The 25,014-nt window shown below is 36.1% G+C and overlaps 1 protein-coding gene across 2 annotated transcripts in view; it reads right to left on the bottom strand.

Moving 5' to 3' along the window:
- COL4A5 (collagen type IV alpha 5 chain) overlaps positions 1-25,014 on the bottom strand; it is a 230,567-nt gene that overhangs the window by 33,202 nt on the left and 172,351 nt on the right. For both annotated transcript variants that reach the window (XM_007463668.1, XM_007463667.1), the window contains exons 31-36: positions 21,402-21,569; positions 20,465-20,554; positions 19,839-19,988; positions 18,367-18,465; positions 16,884-16,973; positions 16,341-16,480 (exon numbers count right to left, since the gene is read on the bottom strand). In XM_007463668.1, coding sequence (XP_007463730.1) covers positions 16,341-16,480; positions 16,884-16,973; positions 18,367-18,465; positions 19,839-19,988; positions 20,465-20,554; positions 21,402-21,569 — 737 coding nt within the window. The remainder of the gene's footprint in view (positions 1-16,340; positions 16,481-16,883; positions 16,974-18,366; positions 18,466-19,838; positions 19,989-20,464; positions 20,555-21,401; positions 21,570-25,014) is intronic.

Raw genomic sequence — 25,014 nt, 5'->3', positions numbered from 1 at the left:
AAAAAAAAAAAAAAAAAAAAAAAAAAAAACCTCATTGCCAAGACCAATGTCAAGGAGTTTACCACTTGTGTTTTCTTTTAGGAGTTTTATGGTCTCAGGTCTTATGTTCAAATTTTTGATCCACTTTGAGTTGATTTTTGTGTATGGTGTTAAGATAGTGGTCCAGTTTCAATTTTTTTGCATGTGACTGTCCAATTTTCCCAGCACCATTTATTAAAGAGACTGTCCCTTCCCCATTGTACAGTTTTGGCTTCTGTGTTATAAATTAACTGACCATACATGCTTAAGTTTATTTCTGGGATCTCTATTTTGCTCCATTGATCTATGTGTCTGTTTTTGTGTGAATACCATCTTGGGTTTTTTTGTTTTTGTTTTTGTTTTTAACTCTGACAGCATTCTCTCCCTCTTACTCTCCCAAAGGAAGAGAAGAACAATCATCAGTGGCTAGTGGCAGTTGCAGAAGTAACACCAAGAGCTGACTTCACACTCAGCAGAGAACACTGCACCTCCTTCTCGTGGTTTCGGGTGCTCTACACATTCATAAAAACTTCTCTTAGGGCGAGAGAGAGAGACATGGACATATATATACTAACAAACGTAAGGTAGATAGCCAGTGGGAAGCAGCCGCATGGCACAGGGAAACCGGCTCGGTTCTTTGTGGCTGCCTGGAGGGGTGGGATAGGGAGGGTGGGAGGGAGGGAGACAAAGAGGGAAGAGATATGGGAACATATATATATGTATAACTGACTCACTCTGTTATAAAGCAGAAAGTAACACACCATTGTAAAGCAATTATACCCCAATAAAGATGTTAAAAAAAAGAAAAACTTCTCTAGTAACAAACTATACAAATGATCCCTGAAAATATAGTCTTCATACTTTTTTGATTACTATAGCTTTGAAATATAGTTTCAAATCAAGGAGTGTGATGCCTCCAGCTTTGTCCTTTTTTCTATTGCTTCAGCTATTTGAGGTCTTTTATGGTTCCATACAAATTTTAGGATTGTTTGTTCTATTTTCTGAAAAAATGACACTGGAATTTTATAGGGATTGCACTGAATCTACAGATTGCTTTGGTAGAATGGACATTTTAACAATATTAATTCTTCCATTCCATGAGCATGGAATATCCTTCCTTTTATCTGTGTCTTCTACAATTTCTTTCATCAACGTCTTACAGCTTTCAGTGTGTAAGTCCCTTGGTTAAATTTATTCCTACATAATTTTCTTCTTTTTGATGCAATTGTGAATGGAATGGTTTTCTTAATTTTTCTTTCTTCTAGTTCGTTATTAGTGTATAGAAACACAACACATTTTTTAATATTGATTTGGTATCCTGCAAATTGACTGAATTTGTTTATTAGTCCTAACAGTTTTTTGGTGTGGTATTTAGGGTTTTAAAAATATATAATATCATGTCATTTGCAAATAAGTTTTACTTCTTCCCTTCCGATTTGATTGTTTTTTCTTTCTTTTCCTTGCCTAATTGCTTTGGCTAGGACTTCTAATGCTATGTTGAATAAAAGTGACAAGGGTGGGCATCCTTGCTTGTTCTTAATCTTAGAAGAAAAGCTTTCAGCTTTTCACCATTGAGTATGATGCTAGCTGTAGGATTATCATGTATCGCCTTCTTTATGTTGAGGTATGTTCCCTCTATGCCCACTTTGTTGAGAGTTTTATCATATGTGGGTATTGAATTTTGTCAAATGCGTTTCTGCATCTATTGTGATGATCATAAGATTTTTACTCTTCATTTTGCTAATGTGGTGTATAATATTGTTTGATTTGCAGATTTTAAGCCATCCTTGCACCTCTGGAAAATTCCTCTTGATCATGGTGCATGATCCTTTTAATGTATTTGAGTTTGGTTTGCTAATATTTTATTGAGGAATTTTTCATCTGTGGTTATCAGTGATATTGGCTGTAATTTTCTCTTCTTGTGGCATCCTTGTCTGGTTTTGGTATCAGGGTAATGCTCACCTCATAAAATGAATTTTGAAGTATTCCTTTCTCTTCTATTTTTTTGGGAGAATTTGAGAAGGATTGGTATTAATTCTTCTTTAAATGTTTGATAAAACTCACCAATGAAGCTGTCTGGTTCTAGACTTTTATTTTTTGGGAGATTTGGTATAACTGAAAATGGAATATATCATCCCTAATGAGTCAAATTTAACATTGTGAAACTACCTAACAAATACAGTGACACTGTAAGACTAAAATGCTTTTTAACAAGCCTGAAACTAGAACTGCTTTCAAGGTCACTGTGCTGTATAACAGGCACTCCACGTAGAAATAGGAGTCAAGTTGATACCTACTTTGCTGTTAAAATCCAAATTGGTTACCTAAGAGTATTTGGATCATAGTCATTCTCTACTATCTCTTAATAACAGAATCTCACTTCCATTCCATGCTATAACCTAAGACCTGGAATAAAATATCAGGCTGACCTCAATATACAGAATAGAAGACATCAAAGTTGGTGAAAAAGCTAACACTGTTATTGTGTTCCACTGTAAAATTGAAGAAGCACTGCCAGTAGGGAAAAAAACACAGGACAATGAGTTGAAAATATTGGTGAGAAAGGGTAAAAACCATACCCTGTTTTATGGCAAGAAGAGTATTGCAATAGTAGTCCAATCAGTTGGAAGTTGTGGTTCCCACATAATTATTAAATTTTTTTACAGTTCAATTTATATTTGGAGATTAAAGACACCATGAACCAAGCCATATATAGGTTCTTCTTTAGTTAGGAAATATTAACAATAGGGATTTAAAGAGTGGATGCAGAGATACTCTTATTTAACATTTTACTAAATGATATAGGAAAGGGAGTATAAAATAAGACCTTCAAGTTTGCATGCTACTTTCCTCTCCCAGGTAGCGAAATTTTAAGCTAACAGGGACAAATTGATAAATAAAGGCTCAAAGCTGCCTGAGCAGGCCAAAACACGGTACATGGGATTCAATGAGTATGTGTAAGGTGATGAACTTAGAGAAAAGGCGATGAACTTCGAGAAAAATAATATGAACTAAGTTTATAAAATAATGAACCCTATGGTATCCTTTACCACCCAAGGAAGATACTACCTTAGTTGCTATAAGTCTATTCAGAAAATCTATTCTTTACGATTCAGTCTTGGTAAATTTTGTGTTTTTAGGAATTTGTCCATTTCAAAGTTATCCAATTTGTTGTTGTACACTTGTTCATAGTACCCTCATAATCCTTTTTATTTCTGTAAAATTGGTGATGATGCACCCTCTTTCATTTCTAATTTTAGAAATTTGAGTCTTCTCTCTTTTTCTCTTAGCCAACCTAGCTAAAGGTTTTTCAATTTTGTTCATCTTTTCAAAAGAACCAACTCTTGGTTTTACTGATTTTCTCTATTATTTTTAATCTCTACTGTATTTATTGCTGTTTTAATCTTTATTATTTCCTTCCTTCTGCCAGCTTTGGGTTGAGTTTGTTCTTTTTCTAGTTCTTGAAGGTATGAAGGTAAATTGTTGACTTAGGATCTTTCTTCTTTAATGCAAGCATTTACACTATAAATTTCCCTCTTAGCATTGCTTTTGCTGGATCCTATAAGTTTTGGTATGTTGTGTTTTCTTTTCCACTTGTCTCAAGATATCTTCTAATTTCCCTTGTGTCCTCATCTTTGTCCCACTTGTTGTTAAGAGTATGTTCTTTAATTTCTACATATTTGTGAATGTTCCAGCTTTCCTTTTGCTGTTTACATTTTATTGTAACTGGGAAAGATACTTTGTATGGTTCCATCTTTTAAAATTTATCAAGACTTATTTTGTGGCCTAACATATGCTCTATTCTGAAGAATGTTTCTTGTGAGCTTGAAAAAATAGATACTCTGCAGTTGTGGGTTGGAATGTTCTGTATAGGTCTGTTAGGCCCAATTGACTTTGCCCATTTAAAAATTGGTCTATTTGCTTTCTTATTGAATTATAAGAGTTTATAAAATATATTCTGGATACAAATCTCTTATCTGATATATAATTTGCAAATATTTTCTCCCTTTCTGTGGGTAGTCTTTTCAATTTCCTGATGCTATCATTTGTAGCACAAAATTTTAATGTGGTTCAATTCATTTATTTTTTCTTTGTTTGCTTGTGCTTTTGGTGTCATATCTAAGAAATAATTACCCTAACCCAAGGTCCTGAAGATATATCATGTTTTCTTCTAAGACTTTCTGCTTGTCAATTTCAGCAAAAAAGCTATCTGGGATTATGATAGGGATTGCTCTGAGTCTGCAGTATGATTAGATTTTAAGAAGGATTAATAGAGGTTAGAAATATTATGCCACATTTAAAGAATACAGTCATTAAGTTTAAGAGTTGAAGAAATCTTAGGTACTACCTAGTCCAGCTGTCTCATCTCACAGACAAACATTATGTATAGAGTGCTTTATAATTTACAACGTGTATTTTGAAATCTAACTGAAGCCTCACAATAACTCTGTGCAATAGGTATAATTCTTCTTTCTATTTTACTGACAAAGTAGTGAAGATACAAAAGAATTTAGTGACTTACAAGGTCATGTAGACAGACTCAGGACTCAAAGTTCTGCCTATTGATTCCCTGTCCAGGGTTTTCAGTGTACTATATTAATTATGCTTTTTGACTAACAAGGACACTCTCTCATAAATTGTGTCATTTGTAAAACAAACTACCATCTGACCTTTTACCACTATCCTTACTTCTTAACAGTTCACTAATTATAGAATTTTTTCTTATGCTTGACATCCCCCAATCATACTATCATGTCTTCTGAAACTTTTATTCTACTCTTCCTTTACAATATAGGCAGGAACTCCTCATTTTGCATAACAGTATTGGACTATAAAAATGAAAATGCAAGGTGAAACCATGTAAAGAGATTTTAAAAATCAATGGGAAAAATAAGATCATTCTATGACCTGTAAAAGTTTTTCTCAAAACACTAAAATCCCTCTTCCTGTCAGTTATACATGTATAGAGAGTCAAGTTCATATGTTGATCATTTCAACTTCACTAGCTTTCTTGGCTGCACATCTAAAGTCTCTCAAATGGTGGCAGTGTCAACATTCCTTTGGCTGGCTATTTCATCTCCAACTCCATCTATATTAGATTTAAATTTCATTTCCAGTGTTATCACCTTTCATTTTTATTTACTGCACTTTCATCATTGTTGGTCAATTTTCTCTTTTGATTATCCAATTTTGTTAAATTTCAGTTTGGTTTATCAATGAGAGACAGAGGCAACACATCTACATGCTTTGCTGTCAATGCATTATGGGAACAATAGATTCACAGTGATGAATCACTGACAGAATTTGAAAGAAGTGAAATGACTGCTCACTGATCATGATGCACAGTAGATATTTACATAGTGGTTTAGGGATTGAAGAGCTAATATATCATGGTAAATTAAATTTGAACCATATTGTTGTGGACTGATGCTATTTAACTAAACTGTGGTAACAAATTTGTGCATATCAGAACTGTAAAAAGCAAGGACTGCCTGTGCCTATTAGAACTGAGAGGTAAAATCTTATTTTTTAAATATGTCATTTTAAGATACAATAATTCCATCTGAAAGAAACAGTAGGATACTTCAAATACATGATTTCCTGGTTTTGTCAGCTCTGCAAATGTCCAAATTTAGTGTAGATTTCCTTATTGAAATATACTTGTAGGATGCATAGAAAAACTAAGAGTTAGCCTCTTGCTTGAAGAGTTGAATATACTGTGGACACTGGCCAGTTGAAACATGGTTTTCTGTTTCCATCCATTATAGTTTCAGAGATGAATTATTATGGCAATTTTGGTTGCACTACATGGATGTTAAAGTTCACTCAGTCTAGAAAAAAACATGTATAAACAAATTTAGAAAAATTTTAAAATGTAATTTCAAATCAATGAGTAAAGAATGGAGCTCATAACAAATGGGTTTGGGTTATTTGGATACGTTATTTGGAAAAAAATATATAGTTCCTCACCTTGCAAAACATACAGAAAAAGTCAGATGGGTTAAAGATGTAAACATAAAGAACAAAATCATGCAAATACTGGAATAAAATATATAGGATTCTTTTTATAGTCTTAGATATAGAAGTCTTCATAACATTCAGAAAACTATGCTCCTGATCTTTCCTGCCAAATCTGTTTCTCCCCAAATCTTTCCTATCTAAGTATGTAGCAACTCCATTCTTGCAGTTGCTCAGATAAAAACTTTAGAGTCATTCTTGACATCTCTCTTTCTCTCATATTCCATACACAAATCTTGCTGACTTGACTTGGAAAATATCTTAAGATTCTGACAGTTTCTTATCACTTCCACTGCCACCACCCTGATCCAAGCTATCTACATCTCTAGTTTGTATTATAAATATTAATAAAAATAAAATAATAATAATAAAAATAGTGTCATAATTAGTCTCACTCTTTTCATCCTTACTCCTCTATGATTTCTATCCAAAATGAGAGCTGTGATTTTTTTTAAATTAAAGTACAATCATGTTATTCCTTCCACTTGTCCCTTATTTCACTTAGGAGTATAAGCCTTACTATGATCTAAAAAGCCCTAGATAATCTACCCTCCATTACCAACCTGATCTCATCTCCTATTGACTTTCACCTCAATACTTGGCTTAATTCACACTAGTCTCATTTATATTTCTCAAAATGCCAGGGTCTTTGAATGACTAACCCCCTCATTGCATGAGGTCACTTAAACAATTGTTATCAGAGAAGCTTTTCCTTACTACCCTATTTTTAAAAATGTAACATTTCTCAGCAATTCTTATCCCCAAGCCTCACTCTAATTTTGCAATACCTTCTAACAAACTTATTTATTTTGTTTATTTTATTCACTGACTAGATGCAAACTCCATGCAGGCACGGAATTTGTTTCACTCATACTCTATCTCCAGCACCTAAAATAGTTCCTGGCACATCATACATACTCAATAGGTATTTTTTGAATGAATGAATGAGTATAACATTCGTTTATGTTAAAATGTTAAACTTCTACTTGATGAAATGTACAGTAAACACTGTAGTAAGACAAGCAACTGACTGGGAGAAACTATTTGCAACATATATAATAGACAATGGATGCATCTTTGGTGTTTATAAAGTACTTTTACAAATCAATAGGAAATACATAAGCAAATCCTCTCCTAAAAAATGAGGCAAAGAGTATGAATAGAAAATTTGCTGAGCAGATATACATATAAGAAATCTCACTTGGAGTCAGGAAAATTCAAATTTAAACAATGATACGCTACTTTTTACCCATTAGATTGACAAAGTTAGAAAGACTGATAATACCTAATACTTGTAAAATGAGGAGAAAATAGAAAATTTCTTACACTGATCAAGGGAGTATCAAGCAGTAGAGCTATTTAATTAGAAAAATTTGCCAGTAACTATCAATATTAAAAAGGAATATACAGGCTTCTATACACCATCCCAGAGCTGAGGTGTCGGCACAGTTATTTCCCAGGAGGAACTCTGGTCTGAAGGGCAAGGTGCGAGAACTCTGCAAGCGGCCCCCTATGAGCAAGGGAAACCAGACTAAGCAACAAGGGAAAAAAAGTTAGACACTCCATGAGAAAATGAGGAAAAGTAGCAATTAGAGGAAGACCTTCAAGATGGCAGAAGAGAAAGATGTGGAGATCACCTTCCTCCCTACAAATACATCAGAAATACATCTACATGTGGAACAGCTCCTACAGAACACCTACTGAACGCTGGCAGAAGACCTCAGACCTCCCAAAAGGCAAGAAACTCCCCACGTACCTGGGTAGGGCAAAAGAAAAAAGGAAAAACAGAGAAAAAAGAATAGGGACGAGACGAGAGGCTTGTCTGCTCACCAGCCAGGGCAGGTGGGGGCTGGGAGCTGAGGCTCAGGCTTCGGAGGTCAGATCCCAGGGAGAGGACTGGGGTTGGCGGCATGAACACAGCCTGAAGGGGTTAGTGCACCACGGCTAGCCGGGAGGGAGTCCGGGGAAAAGTCTGGAGCTGCCGAACAGGCAAGAGACCATTGTTTCGGGGTGCGCGAGGAGAGGAGATTCAGAGCACCACCTAAATGAGCTTCAGAGATGGGCGCGAGCCGCAGCTATCAGCGCAGACACCAGAGACGGGCATGAAATGCTAAGGTTGTTGCTGCAGCCGCCAAGAATCCTGTGTGCAAGCACAGGCCACTCTCCACACCTGCCCTCCCGAGAGCCTGTGGAGCCCGCCACTGCCAGGGTCCCATGATCCAGAGACAACTTCCCAGGGAGAACAAATGGCGCACCTCACATTGGTGCAAAGACATGTGTGCCTCTGCTGCCGCAGGCTTGCCCTGCATTCCGTACCCCTCCATGCCCCCCTCGGGCTGAGTGAGCCAGAGCCCCCTAATCAGCTGCTCCTTTAACCCCGTCCTGTCTGAGCGAAGAACAGATGCCCTCAGGTGACCTACATGCGGGGAGGGGGGGACCAAATTCAAAGCTGAACCCCAGGAGCTGTGTGAACAAAGAAGAGAAAGGGAAATTTCTCCCAGCAGCCTCAGGAGCAGCGGATTAAATCTCCACAACCAACGTGATGCACCCTGCATCTATGGAATACCTGAATAGACAACAAATCATCCCAAAATTGAGGCGGTGGACTTTGGGAACAATGATATATATATTTTTTTCCTTTTTCTCTTTTTGTGAGTATGTGTATGCTTCTTTGGGTGATGTTTCTGTAGAGTTTTGCTTTTACCATTTTTCCTAGGGTTCTGTCTGTCCGTTTTCTGTTTGTTTGTTTTGTTTTATTACTTTTTAATTGTTTTTATTTTAAAAAATTATTTCTTATTTTAATAACGTTACATTATTTTTTCTTTCTTTCTTTTTTTCTCCCTTTTCTTCTGAGCTGTGTGGCTGACAGGGTCTTGGTGCTCTGGCTGGGTGTCAGGCCTGTGGCTCTGAGGTGGGAGAGGCAAGTTCAGGACATTGGTCCACCAGACACCTCCAGCTCCACATAATATCAAATGGTGAAAGCTCTCCCAGAGATCTCCATCTGAACACTAAGACCCAGGTACACACAACAACCAGCAAGCTACAGTGCTGGACACCCTGTGCCAAAAAACTAGTAAGACAGGAACACAACCCCACCCATTAGCAGAGAGGCTGCCTAAAATCATAATAAGGTCACAGACACTGCCAGACGTGGACCTGCCCACCAGAAAGACAAGATCCAGGCTCATCCACCAGAACACAGGCACTAGTCCCCTCCACCAGGAAGCCTACACAACCCACTGAACGAACCTTAGCCACTGGGGGTAGACACCAAAAACAATGGGAACTACTAACCTTCAGCCTGCAAAAAGGAGACCCCAAACACAGTAAGTTAAGCAAAATGAGAAGACAGAGAAACACACAGCAGATGAAGAAGCAAGGTAAAAACCCACCAAACCTAACAAATGAAGAAGAAATAGGCAGTCTACCTGAAAAAGAATTCAGAGTAATGATAGTAAACATGATCTAAAATCGTGGAAATAGAATGGAGAAAATACAAGAAACGTTTAAGAAGGACCTAGAAGAACTAAAGAGCAAACAAACAATGATGAACAACACAATAAATGAAATTAAAAATTCTCTACAAGGAATCAACAGCAGAATAACTGAGGCAGAAGAACGGATAAGTGACCTGGAAGACAAAATAGTGGAAATAACTACCACAGAACAGAATAAAGAAAAAAGAATGAAAAGAATTACGGACAGTCTCAGAGACCTCTGGGACAACATTAAATGCACCAACATTCGAATTATAGGGGTCCCAGAAGAAGAAGAGAAAAAAAAAAGAAGACTGAGAAAATATTTGAAGAGATCATAGTTGAAAACTTCCCTAATATGGGAAAGGAAATAGTCAAGTCCAGGAAGTCTAGAGAGTCCCATACAGGATAAATCCAAGGAAAACATGCAAAGACACATATTAATCAAACTATCAAAAATTAACTACAAAGAGAAAATATTAAAAGCAGCAAGGGAAAAGCAACAAATAACACACAAGGGAATCCCCATAAGGTTAACAGGTGATCTTTCAGCAAAAACTCTGCAAGCCAGAAGGGAGTGGCAGGACATATTTAAAGTGATGAAACGGTAAAACCTACAACCAAGATTACTCTACCCAGCAAGGATCTCATTCAGATTTGAGGGAGAAATTAAAACCTTTACAGACAAGCAAAAGCTGAGAGAGTTCAGCACCACCAAACCAGCCTTACAACAAACGCTAAAGGAACTTCTTTAGGCAGGAAACACAAGAGAAGGAAAAGACCTACAATAACAAAAGCAAAACAACTAAGAAAACGGTAATAGGAACATACATATTGATAATTACCTTAAATGTAAATGGATTAAATGCTCCAAACAAAAGACATAGACTGGTTGACTGGATACAAAAACAAGACCTGTATATATGTTGTCTACAAGAGACCCACTTCAGACCTAGGGACACATACAGAGTGAAAGTGAGGGGATGGAAAAAGATATTCCATGCAAATGGAAATCAAAAGAAAGCTGGAGTAGCAATTCTCATAGCAGACAAAATAGACTTTAAGATAAAGACTATTAGAAGAGACAAAGAAGGACACTACATAATGATCAAGGGATCAATCTAAGAAGAAGATATAATAATTGTAAATATTTATGCACCCAACATAGGAGCACCTCAATATATAAGGCAAATGCTAACAGCCATAAAAGGGGAAATTGACAGTAACACAATCATAGTAGGGGACTTTAACATCCCACTTTCACCAATGGACAGACCATCCAACATGAAAATAAATAAGGAAACACAAGCTTTAAATGATACATTAAACAAGATGGACTTAACTGATATTTATAGGACATTCCATCCAAAAACAACAGAATTCACTTTCTTCTCAAGTGCTCATGGAACATCCTCCAGAATAGGTCATATCTTGGGTCACAAATCAAGCCTTGGTAAATTTAAGGAAATTGAAATCATACCAAGTATGTTTTCCAAACACAACGCAATGAGACTAGATATCAATTACAGAAGAAAATCTGTTAAAAATACAAACACATGGAGGCTAAACCTTACACTACTAAATAACCAAGAGATCACTACAGAAATCAAAGAGGAAATAAAAAAATACCTAAAAACAAATGACAATGGAGACACGTTGACCCCAAACCTATGGGACGCCGCGCAAGCAGCTCTAAGAGGGAAGTTTATAGCAATACAATCCCACCTCGAGAAACAAGAAAAATCTCAAATAAACAACCTAATCTTACACCTAAAGCAATTAGAGAAAGAAGAACAAAAAAACCCCAAAGTTAGCAGCAGGAAAAAAATCATAAAGATCAGATCAGAAATAAATGAAAAAGAAACGAAGGGAACAATAGCAAAGATCAATAAAACTAAATGCTGGTCCTTTGAGAAGATAAACAAAATCGATAAACTATTAGCCAGTCTCATGAAGAAAAAAAGGGAGAAGACTCAAATTAATAGTATTAGAGGGCTTCCCTGGTGGCGCAGTGGTTGAGAATCTGCCTGCGAATGCAGGGGACACGGATTCGAGCCCTGGTCTGGGAAGATCTCACATGCCGCAGAGCAACTAGGCCTGTGAGCCACAACTACTGAGCCTGCGCGTCTGGAGCCTGTGCTCCGCGACAACAGAGGCCGTGATAGTGAGAGGCCCATGCACCACGATGAAGAGTGGCCCCCACTTGCCACAACTAGAGAAAGCCCTCACACAGAAATGAAGACCCAACACAGCAAAAATAAATAAATAAATTAATAAAGTCCTACCCCCAACATCTAAAAAAAAAAAAGATCCTTAAAAAAAATAGTATTAGAAATGAAAAAGGAGAAGTAACAACTGACACTGCAGAAATATAAAGGGTCATGAGAGATTACTACAAGCAACTATATGCCAATAAAATGGACAATCTGGAAGAAATGGACAAATTCTTAGAAAAGCACAATTTTCACAGACTGAACCAGGGAGAAATAGAAAATATAAACAGACCAGTCACAGGGACTGAAATTGAGACTGTGATTAAAAATCTCCCAACCAACAAAAGCCCAGGACCAGATGACTTCACAGGCAAATTCTATCAAATTTAGAGAAAGAGAAGAGCTAACACCTATCCTTCTCAAACTCTTCCAAAATATAGAGAGGGAGGAACACTCCTAAACTCATTCTACGAGACCACCATCACCCTGATACCAAAACCAGACCAAGATGTCACAAAGAAAGAAAACTACAGGCCAATATCACTGATCAACATAGATGCAAAAATCCTCAACAAAATACTAGCAAAGAGAATCCAACAGTACATTAAAAGGATCATACACCATGATCAAGTGGGGTTTATCCCAGGAAGGCAAGAATATACAATGGAGAAAATACAGCCTCTTCAATAAGTGGTGCTGGGAAAACTGGACAGCCATATAAAAGACAATGAAACTGGACCACTATCTTACACTGTACACCAAAACTAACTCAAACAAACTCTTAGAGGAAAACATAGGCAGAACACTCTATGACATAAATCACAGCAAGATCCTTTTTGACCCACCTCCTAGAGAAATGGAAATAAAAACAAAAATAAACAAATGGAACCTAATGAAATTTAAAAGCTTTTGCACAGCAAAGGAAAACATAAAGAAGACGAAAAGACAACCCTCAGAATGGGAGAAAATATTTGCAAATGAAGCAACTGACAAAGGATTAATCTCCAAAATTTATAAGCAGCTCATGCAGCTCAATAACAAAAAAACCAACAATCCAATCCAAGAATGGGCAGAAGACTTCAACAGACATTCCTCCAAAGAAGATATACAGATTGCCAACAAACACATGAAAGGATGCTCAACATCACTGATCATTAGAGAAATGCAAATCAAAACGACAATCAGGCATCAACTCACACCAGTTAGAATGGCCATCATCAAAAAATCTACAAACAATAAATGCTGGAGAGGGTGTGGAGAAAAGGGAACCCTCTTGCACTGTTGGTGAGAATGTAAATTGATACAGCCACTAGGGAGAAAAGTATGGAGGTTCCTCAAAAAACTAAAAATAGAACTACCATACGACCCAGCAATCCCACTACTGGGCATATACCCTGAGAAAACCATAATTCAAAAACAGTTATGTACCACAATGTTCATTGAAGCTCTATTTAAAATAGCCAGTACATGGAAGCAACCCTAAGTGTCCATTGACAGATGAATGGATAAAGAAGATGTGGCACATATATACAATGCAATATTACTCAGCCAAAAAAAGAAACGAAATTGAGTTATTTGTAGTGAGGTGGATGGACCTAGAGTCTGTCATACAGAGTGAAGTAAGTCAGAAAGAGAAAACAAATACCGTATGCTCATGTATATATATGGAATCTAAAAAAAAAAAAAATGGATGTGAAGAAACTAGGGGCAGGACAGGAATAAAGACGCAGATGTAGAGAATGGACTTGAGGACGGGAGGGGGAAGGGTAAGCTGGGACGAAGTGAGAGAGTGGCATGGACTTACATATACTACCAAAGATAAAACAGATAGCTAGTGGGAAGTAGCCGCATAGCATAGGGAGATAAGCTTGGTGCTTTGTGACCACCTAAAGGGGTGGGATAGCGAGGGTGGGAGGGAGATGCAAGAGGGAGGAGATATGGGGATATACGTATACGTACAACTGATTCACTTTGTTATAAAACAGAAACTAACACACCATTGTAGAGCAATTATACTCCAATAAAGATGTAAAACACAAAAAGGCATATGTATGCTGGATTCCAGCAAACCTATTCAGAATTTATTCTATGACAATATTTACCAAATAATCTTAAGATATTTATGTAGATATGGATAAGAATTTCAGTGCAACATATGTTTGTAATCATGAAAATATAGAAACAACTTCAGTACTAATAATAGGTTAAATTATTTATGGTTAACCTAAACAGAAAATACTTTATAATTATGAAAAAGAATGAGGTGTATATTTATAGGCTGATAAAGAAAGTATGCTAAGATCTACAAACTATGACCACTAGGTGCAGAGCAGATATATAGTATTGAATATGATTTCACGCATATAAATAAAAATATAACTTCCATTAGAAGATGCCACATCATTCCATGCATCAATAACTGAGGGAAAAATGCTTCTAATTATAATCGTAAGATGTTTCCTATTGTAAGATGCACCTCAATATCAGAGATTTTGAATTGTACAAAACTGAGTCTTAAAATTGATGAAATACCTATCATATATATAAACATATATATGCGTAAAAAGCCTTTTCTGTACAAATACATGAGGAACTACTAAACGTGGTTACCTTGGGGAAGAACTGTGGATTTGGAGTATGTAAATGTGTGGAAAGAAGAGTTCTCATTTTACATCATTTCACACTGGTTGATTTTATTTTTATTGATTTATAACATTATACATAAAAGTTTCATGTGTACAACATTATATTTCTACTTCTGTATACACTACAGTGTGCTGGTTGATTTTTAAAATCAATCTAATTTGTTACTATTAATATAAAAACTTAAAAAGACAAAAATTGAAATGCACATATCTTTTGACCCAGCAATTTCACTTTTAAGAATCTCTACAGTATAAATAATTGTACATGTGTCCACATATATGTGTAAGAATGTTCATTATGATATGAATTGCAACAGAAGTAGGATATCATGCAGCAATTAACAATGATGTACACTGAGGAAGAAAACTGATTAAGATATACTGAAAGAAGAAATATTAAAAGACATAAGTGATAAGGTAACATACAGAATAGTGTGTATTCTATGATTCTACATATGCACAAAGTGTAGAAAAAACAAAATTCTGTGTGTATATATGTGTGTGCGTGTGTGTGTGTATTGAGAGAGAGAAAGAGAGAGAGAAACTGAATATGTTGCAAGGGATTCAAATTTACACACCACCTATTAACAGTGGATTCTATGGGGAAGGGAATGGAATAAAGAAGACATGTTATAAAGGAGATTTTTCACTTTTGCCCTTGATATGTCTGTATTATTATTTTTAGTAAAATATGTATTCATGTATTACTGATAAAATTTAAATAGAAAAAATTAAGATTCATTTCAATAAACTTTATACTGTTAATCCACAATTAATATGCAGACATTTCTCTTGATTACTTCTTAAAATAAGTTGACTGACTGGGCAATCAAAAGATATTCTTTTGGGGGACTTCCCTGGTGGTCCAGTGGTAAAGAATCCGCCTTACAATGCAGGGAACACGGGTTCGATCCCTGGTTGGGGAACTAAGATCCCACATGCCACGGGGCAACTAAGCCCATGTGCCACAACTACAGAGCTTGCGTGCCTCAGTGAGAGGCTGCGTGCCACGAACTACAGAGCCCACGTGCCCTGGAGCCCACGCACCACAACTAGAGAGAAGCCTGTGTACCCCAACGAGGAGCCCACACGCTGCAACAAATAAAAGATCCCTCATGCCACAACTAAGACCCGATGCAGCCAAAAAAAGAAAGAAAATAAATATAGTCTTTTTGTATACTATTATAAAGAAATTATCTTTAAAATGTTATTCAGTAAATTCTTATCTCAGTGGGAACTTTCACTACTTTCATGGAAGTTGAGCAACACAATTCCTTTTCTAATACTCTCAGGTTTTGTGTTGTAACTGAATGATTAAACATTGTTATAAGACAAACAATTCACTGGGAGAAAATACTTGCAACATATATATTAGACAATGGAGACCTATCTGCTAGTTACAAAATACTTCTGCAAATCAATAGCAATTATTACCTTTTTACATGGAATTAAGCAGTTATCAAACATTTGTGAGTCCAGTGATTCTTAAACAAGTTCTAGATTTGATTGCTTGAGAAATACCACCAAAGTTTTCACACTGACTAGGGACAGAGAGAGATACGTAAAACTGTTTTCGGAGAACCACCTCAGATATGCAGTTAAGAATACTACTGCACCTTCATTAATTTTATAAGTTACTTTGCTTATAAGCCTCTTCAAATTATTTAATAATAATATTAGGACAAAGACCAACAACTCCATCACTAAAAAGGAAAAAAAAAACCCAAAACTAGGCAGAAATATGCTTTTGGGTTACTGAAACATGCTCAAAGAGTAAGACAGAGGGAAAATAAAGAAATCAGAAAGATTTACCCCCCTTTTTTTGGACTGGCTGCAAACCTAAAATATATCTCCTTACAATATAGGAGAAAAGAGAAGGAATGAACTTCTTGCCCAGACTATACCATGTCATTCTATAGTTTGTTAAAGAAAAATCATATCTGCTCAGGCATATACCTGAGTAGGATTACCTTTGGGCCAGGAAGACCTGGAAGACCAATGCCTGAAATACCAGGATCACCTTTTTCTCCTTTCTGTCCAGGTAATCCCGGGGATCCAGGTTGTCCAGGAACTCCAGGAGGTCCAGGAGACCCTTTTGCACCCTGGGGGCCTGTTAGAAACATGTAATATGCAATCTTTTACAAAATATTGTTTGTGGGATATATATGATGCACATGACCAAGCAAAAAGACTTTTAAAAAGGATTCTGCAAATTCTGATATATATAATAATGAGCTTTACAACCAGGATTATATAAAAGCCTATTTTTCAAGGAAGTTTAAGTGAAAGGGGGTATAGCTGGAGAAAACAATGTAAGTTTGTGATTTCTTTCTAAAGCTCTGTCTCTTAATTCGCACTTCAGATATTTGGGTAATGAGAGAGCTCTACCCACTGACTGCCTTAGATATTGTCTCAGTTTGACTCTATCAACACCTGTCTCATCTCTAATAACAAAGATAGTGAACCATCTTCCATTAATGGAACTAAATATTTGGGAAATTTTCATCACTCACCCGGAAAACCCATATCACCTAGGTTTCCTTTAAGTCCAGGAGGTCCTGTAAGTCCTGGTTTCCCAGGGAGACCAGGGTTACCCTTGGGACCTACAAAAGTCAAATTGGTAAAATTAAGACAACTCAGCAATATTAAGGTTTCCTGGTTTCCTGGTATGGGTTGTAATTAAAATGCAAGCGTGAGATTGAATGTATTAAATTTTAACATATGATTAAGTTCCACAGATCTAACTCAGCGTAAAACAGGTAAGAGTCACCTAAGAAATCTCTTTAGGAACACATTACAATATAATCATGGTAACAAAGGTTTCCTAATACAAATTTATTTAAAAATGCAAAACTTTCACCAAGACACCTTGTTTCTTGCCCTAAAACTATTCCAATCACCTGAAATCTTATTTGTTGTTTGTGTATAAGTAAGTACCTTACTACATTTATCACAGGTAAATCCAATATAAAGGGACTCTTTTTAAAAGATTCAGAAGTGGCATTCCCATGTAGAGCCTGATCATGTGAGACCAGAAGAGGAAAGTGGTAACCTATGATGATACACCCTCAGTACATTAGGCCAGGGATAGATAAGAGTTGATGGAGAAGTACTGGACTATCTCCCCCCAACAATCATGGCTGTTGTGCTTTTACACATTCTTCCCAGAGCTTAGATACTTGAGCTCTGTGGTGTCACCCAGGTATTTTCCAAGGACCACAATGTTGCCTTAAATATTATTTTCTTTTATTTTTTCTTTCACACTGTCTTCGAGCTTGGGGAAGAAAATGCAAAATATGTGAAGGATAGAAAAGGAGATAATTTCTCCTTCCCACTACATCAAGGTAATGCGGTACAGAGTCCAGAACAGAATAACTGACTTAAAGGGCTCCTACAAAGATGGAGATGAGCTACTCTTTATTCCTTAGGGGCCCAACTAAAAGAAAATGGCTTACGAAGCAGCAAGAAAGAGTTTTATTAGAAATAAGAAAAAAAATCCATGTTGACTGTAAGAGTGATTAATGCTATAACACATTACCAAGGTAGATTGTGAAATTTTTATCCCTAGAAACTTTTAAAAATAGAATTGGCAGCCATCTGTTTTACATGGTTTAATGATTGACTTATCTGAAGACAGAGAACTGAAAAGGGTGAATTCTTCAGGCTCCTACCAGATAACCTGTCTTATTTACATATGCTGCAATGTATATAAATAAAACACAGCACCTTACTTGGATGTACTTCTGATTTTGCATACACACTGATGCCACAAAAAGAAGAAACTGAGCAAAGCAAAATATTCTACAAATCTTGTCTGTTGACACTTGGGCCAAATGGTAACATTTTTGCTAAGGAGAGGTCCGTATCTCAGTAGCTACCCAAGCATATTGCCATGACCAGATTCAAAACATCATCACACACGATAAATACATAATTACTTTGTTCCAGGGTTCAGGATCAACCACCCAATTGCTACAGGTGGTTTATCATACTTACCCGATGGTCCTGGTAATCCAGGCTGTCCACTCAGTCCAGGTTGCCCTGGGTCTCCAGGCAAACCCTGATAACCTTTTGGCCCTGCAACTCCAGGAATACCTTCCAAGGATGAGTATAAGAAAGACAAGTTAGGCTGATATCATTAAATAAATTTGGTGAAGCAAGCTAACCAAACTCTGAAATATGAATGAAATACAGTGATATTCTGATATAGTATGAACCAACAGCACTGGACTCACTAAAATCCCCCACCTTTTTATTTAGCTACCATTAAGAAGTGCAGAGCACTCAATAATTAAGTCACTTTCCTCTTTGGGCCTCGGTTTCTTACACTGTAAAATGAAGGAATTGGGGAGGATTATCTCTAAGCTATCTCTTATATTCTATAACTATTTTTAATAACACTATATCACAGGCAAATACAGTTTACTGCCTCTGTTTTGCAGAAGGCATAATGGAAAGAGAAGAGAAGCCTTGCAGGAAGTCAAGAAAGGTATCTCATTTTAACAAGAATAAAAATTAGGTGGCTTTGCTTCTTTCATGACTGTATACAGTAATGTCTTAACACTCTTTTTTGAGGAGAAATCCCACCAGGTCCTGCTCATAGGGAAGCTTATATCATCTGTGGACACACACACCTGCACACATACTCACACGCGGACTGACAGTGGTAATGGTTACAACACAGAAAGAGTCACAAACTTTACTATGATCTGAAAATAAACATAGATAGTTTTTAAAGTTCCATGTTGTATGAAAGACTATTCTATATAGATTGGATTGTGTTTTATTTATTGATCTGTGCTTATTCATATTTTCTGGTGCTTTGTTATGAATATATTATACTTTTATAAAAAGAAAAAAGGACTTTTAAATGTTAAAAACCTGTTACACTTCATACCTTATTTGCTTCTAATAAAATAACTGTAACAACACAGTCATTCCCTAGACCTACTTTCAGCGACCTCCCCCAGAGCTGAGCTTGGCTGTTCACAGTCCAATACTTGTTTATTCTTCCAGGGTAGAATAACAGTGAACTGTATGTAAAAGTCAAGCATGATGTGGATATCAAAACACTGCAGGGCAACAAAGTACCACTCATCCTCATCTGGTTTCAAGGCGAAAAAGTTTAAAGGACCAGCAAATTTTCCAAACACTGAAATCTGTTTTCCAAGTAATTCTGGCTATAGATCTTTTTCCTCTTGACCACATCCTATATACTATTTTCTGGAAGGCCTGAAAGTGACTGTCTATTTTAAAACCTCATAGTTTGTGACAGATAAACTACAAAGAAAATACTCAACAAAAGTTGATCAGTGAAATCAGTGAATATTAATTTTCATTACCAAAATTTTATGCACCTAACTGCCTTTTGTTGGTGAGCCCTGGATTATAAGTCACTTTCCATGCTATTAAAAATTAAAATTCATATATAGCAGGAAACACATTAATAAATAAATGCATTCACTCACCCGGTAGGCCAGCGTCCCCTTTCTCTCCTTTTGAGCCCAGCAGATCTGGATCTATTGGTCCAGGAAGGCCTGGAAGGCCAGGCTCTCCTTTACTACCTTTCTCTCCTGCAGGGCCAGGAAGTCCTGGCTGACCCTGCAAACCATCATCACCTAAACACAACATGTGTGGGGAAGGCACAGCAGATCAGATTTATCCGTCCAGGATTAATGCATATATAAAGATTATTCATATGTTACATAGTTGGGTAGACCACTGACCACCCAAAACACTTAGGCACCTTATTTACTGTCTATAAATAACTCGAGCTCACACACACTTTTACACTGAAATAACAATCTCTCTTCTGAGATTCTTGGACAATTACAAAGACTGTAAAAAGTAAAAATTTAATCCCTATATTCTGTTATTTTGAGCTAAGCACTTACCATGTTTCATAGTATTCAAGCTAAGCATACCACCAAACTTAAAACAGTACCTATTTAAATGCCATGAAAATACAAGAAACAAAATACAAGTAAGCATTGCTCATTTTAAAGCAGTCAAATAAAAATATTCTATATCGACATAAAGTAAAATATTTAATTTTCTTTCTTTCATGCATCTGCCAGCAAACCCTGAATATTACCTTTGAGACCAGGAACACCACTCCTGCCAGGAATTCCCAAAGGTCCTGTTGGGCCTGGAGGTCCCATCATACCCATTTCACCTTTGGCACCTTTTAAGAATATCAATAAGTATCTTTTACCTTTCCTTGACCTTGGAAAGATAAAAGATAAGTTTAAAGATGTCAACTGGAAAACTATTGAAACTTGGAGGGAAGGCACTAAGTTTCACCCCTTTCCAACTATTGTAACCTTAGTGACCACTACTGCCTATATCATTGTGGTAGTTAGTCTCTAAAGATGGTCCCCAAATGAACCACACTTCCCAGTATACACAGCCTAGAGTAGCCTTCTCCCCTTGAATTTGGGATGACTCTGTGCCTTACCCTTGACTAAGTGACACTGTATGACTCCCAATGCTAGATCAAAAGAAGTCTTGCAGCTTCCATCTGTGGCTCTTAGTACACTCACTTTCAGTTTTGGGGATTCTTTCTTTTGGAAGCCAGCTGTCCTGGAAGGAGAGCAGCTACCCTGATACTACCATAACTCAAATTACCTCTATGGATAATGAGATACCATGTGGAGAGGCCAATGAACACTCAGGTGTCAGAGAAGTAGATCCTTCAACACCAACCACTCTAGCTGATGCCATGTGGATCAGAGATAAACAACCCTGGCAAGCCATCCCTTAATTCCTGACCCGCAAACCTTGAGCAAAATTAAAAGGTTGATTTAAATCATTAAATTTTGGGGTCATTTGTTACACAGCAGTATATAACTGGAGCCCTCAGAGAGAAAAAGTGTAATGCAAATAGCAAAGTGAGTTTCCTACAATCAAATACATTTAATACTTCTTCTTAAAGGACAGTGTCAATCCAGAAAAGTACAAGAGGATAATATACCAGAGTCATATTACTTTTAATTTCCTGAATCCAAAATCAGGGAAGACTTAAAAATTACCTGGAAACCCAGAGGCACCTGCTTTTCCTGGGAGCCCTGGTGATCCTGGGGGTCCCATAGGACCTGGTGCTCCAGGGATCCCTGGACTGCCTCTCTCACCAGGGGGTCCTGGAACATCAAATCCAGGAGGCCCTGGATCCCCCTTCTCTCCTGGTATTCCATGCAAGCCTAGTTAATACAAACCAATATTAAGAAGTATTGAAGCAGTTTTAAGAGATGTATCTGGTTATTTTTCTAGCAAACAAGTGATAGAATCCTGTATATAACAAACCTAACAGTGAGTTAGAGATACTTTTGGCATCATGCACAGAAAGTAACCAACAATAAAAGTTTAGGATTCTCAAGTATATTTCTCTAAGAAGGTGCTTCTGAAATTATTTCTCATGAACAATCAATCTTTTCTTAATTCCTGGTCCATCATGGACTATTTTTTTAATAAAACACAATAAAAATTACTAAAATACTAAAATAAAAAAGACATATAAAATACAATCCTACCTTTTGGTTATTATATTCAATAAATATAATTACACTGTCAAACTGCTATAAAAGTTTCTAAATGCTTACTCTCTATTTCTTCTAATTCCAGTGCAGACTGGTAACAAACAGTTTGTAATTCAACACTGGTCCATTGACCACACTTGGATTTGCATTGCTCTAAGGTATTATGAATTATAAAGATGTATTTCTATAATCCATAAAAAGATTAATTACTGAATAAGTAAGTTATATGGGACATTTTGACTTTATTTTGGCTTTGTTTTACATGTTGTTTTAATAATACATTATTATTAGTCTTTGTTGTTAACTTTTGTTTCACAGTAATCCAGCCAGGATTTTATAGAAAAAATATGTCATTGCAAAAATATACTCCAGAAAACAAGGTGGTTAAAAAAGAATATGTTTAGTGAAAAGAATTACACTACAAACATGGTGCAAGTTCCCACTCCAATACCTATCAGCTACGTGACTTATTAAGTCACTTAATGTTGTTGGTCCTCATCTGTTAAATGGGGATGTGCCATAACTGACTGAAAGCTGCGGGATGAAACAGGTGACCATTCCAAGCATCCCTTCAACAATAAGACCTAATTTTATTACTGTTGAAGATTCACAGACAATTATTTTTATAAGAGAGCAAGACACTGGCATTTTAAGACCTGTTTGATGTCATATACCGGCATGCCTTTAAACTGATTAAATTCACTTTGAAGATTAGAGAATTCCATTTAGTTGGTATAGTAGTGATGATTCCAATGCTGCCATTTCATAGTAAAAAGATTATTAAAAGGGGAGAGATATTTTATATTATATTTATTAAATATGATGAGATACCTAATCATGTGCACAATTATAGCCCTATATGAATCACTGTCTATTGTTATATTACAGCCCAAGTAGTTCTTAATAGCTGAGTTTTCAAGATAACTAATTAGTCCTTTGAAATATGCTCCAAGAGAGTGGTTCTACAAAATAATTAAAAGAACCAGAGACTTCAATCTGGAGAAATCTTGTTTGTTTTCCAAGTTTAAAGCTTTAAGATATGGCTTTTGGGAAAAAAAAATGAATAAGGTCTGAGGATTTAATGTATAACATGGTGACTATCACTGATAATACTGTATTGTATAACTGCAACTTGCTAATAGAGTAGAACTTAAGGGTTCTCACACACAAAAAGCGGAAAATATGTGAGGTGATGGATGTGTTAACTTGATTGTGAAAATCCTTTCACCACGTATACATATATCAAATAATCACATTGTACATTTGAAATATATTACAATCCTATTTGTCTATTATACCTCAATAGAGCTCAAAAGATAATAAATCAAAGGAAATATCCTATTTACAGTTTTTCAGAACCATTTTCATGAAATACCTCTTGCATCTTTTACAATGATCCTATTGTATTTGAATGATATTTTCTATTTGCTCTAATATAATAAATTCTCAATATTAAAAAAGAAAAAGATAAGGCTTTTGAGACAGGACTATAGCACCTGGTAGACCTGAAGTTCAAGAGGCAGGAAGTTACAGTTCAGCAGCAAGATGAACCACCCAAGCAGAAGCAAGTTGCAAAAAGATTCATTAGGTTAGGAAACAAAACTAACCATGTAAAGATTAGAACAAAAAGTCTACGAATAGAATTTATTAGATATTGATTCACTAACATATATTAGTAATCAGTAAAGAAATGTATTTTAGGCATTTGCTCAGATGCTCATATAACATATACTATAAATGTGTTGGCCAACAGGGACACAATAAAATATTTACATTCACAAAAAGTAATACTTTTTGATGAAGATAGCTTTACACTCTTGTTTATCTCTGATCTTTACACTGCTGTGAATGATCACTTTGGAATTTAAGCTCGTAAAGGTTAGTTAGAATTTTAAAATAAACTTGATTTTATACTGTAACAGGTTAGGTACAGGTAACTCAATAATTATTAGTGCAGTCTATGATTAAGCAAACTACATGTACTAGGCAAAGATCTCTGCATTGCCATTAGTAGTAGTAATAGATATTATGCTGCGTTTTTCACAGCATAGATCTTTTCCATGACTATGTCAGAAATTGGCATCCTGGTAAGATCCAGAATGAAGAAAGTCAATATAAATTCAAAGGCTCTGCTGAATCTCCTTATACAATAAAAGGAATTATATGTATATATCTATAGAGGCTAAGTACATTAGAGGTGTATAATGCTCTAAATTTATTTGCAGCCAAATGGAACGAGTTTATGGGGAAAAAAAGAAAATTCCAAAAGCATGCATTATCTGTGAAAACTTTACATACACACACACAACACAAACACACACACACACAGCCCAAGGGTTTTATAGCCAAAAAAAGTTAGAAAACTACAATGTACTCTCCTTCATCTATAAAAATGACACGACTAATTCCTTGTTCCTTTGATTCACATTAGTGGTGATGAGCCTGAGCTGATTCAGCCATGCATGTGTTCCTGAGGCTGGGCAAGTGTTACACCACATTTAACTCAGGTTAGGGTATTATCTGTAGACAGGGAATTGAGTATATTTAACTGACCTCTAAAAAGATTAACTAAAGCAATTATCTTCTAGTTATTGGCTAGACCAAATAATAAGAACCAAAAACTTCCATTTCTGCCTGGGTTACTAGGGCATGGGGTGAAAAGCATTTTGCTTCTTGTCCCTTCTTAGCATTTAAAAAAAAATTTATTTCCCTACTGCCAAATGAGGAATTGATATTCAACAGGTCTTTAACTTATAAACATGCATTAAACTGTACAGCCTGCTATGAAAAAGAGAATGACAAATAGTAAAGCTTAATTAAATAATAGAAAACTGGAGTCAAAAGAAAAGCCTGAAATGCATATATTTCTGGAGAAATGACAACATAGAATACTTTGCATTAAGTTTTCTACTACAAAATGAAACACAGCAAGTATACTTAATAAGCTTCTTACTAAAAAATAATTGGTAGTTAGAATTTCAGCCATGCAGTATAAGTCAGGTGTATCAAGATATTAGTAGTAGCCTTGCTGATCATCCTGTTATTGAGATGTACAAACAGAAATTATGGTATTTTTGAAATGTACTAAGATAATATTCTGCTTTGGTGA

This window comes from Lipotes vexillifer, unplaced genomic scaffold, assembly GCF_000442215.2.
Source record: "Lipotes vexillifer unplaced genomic scaffold, Lipotes_vexillifer_v1.1 scaffold1267, whole genome shotgun sequence".
NCBI classification, from domain to species: domain Eukaryota; kingdom Metazoa; phylum Chordata; class Mammalia; order Artiodactyla; family Lipotidae; genus Lipotes; species Lipotes vexillifer.
This window is presented reverse-complemented; position numbering and strand designations above follow the sequence as displayed.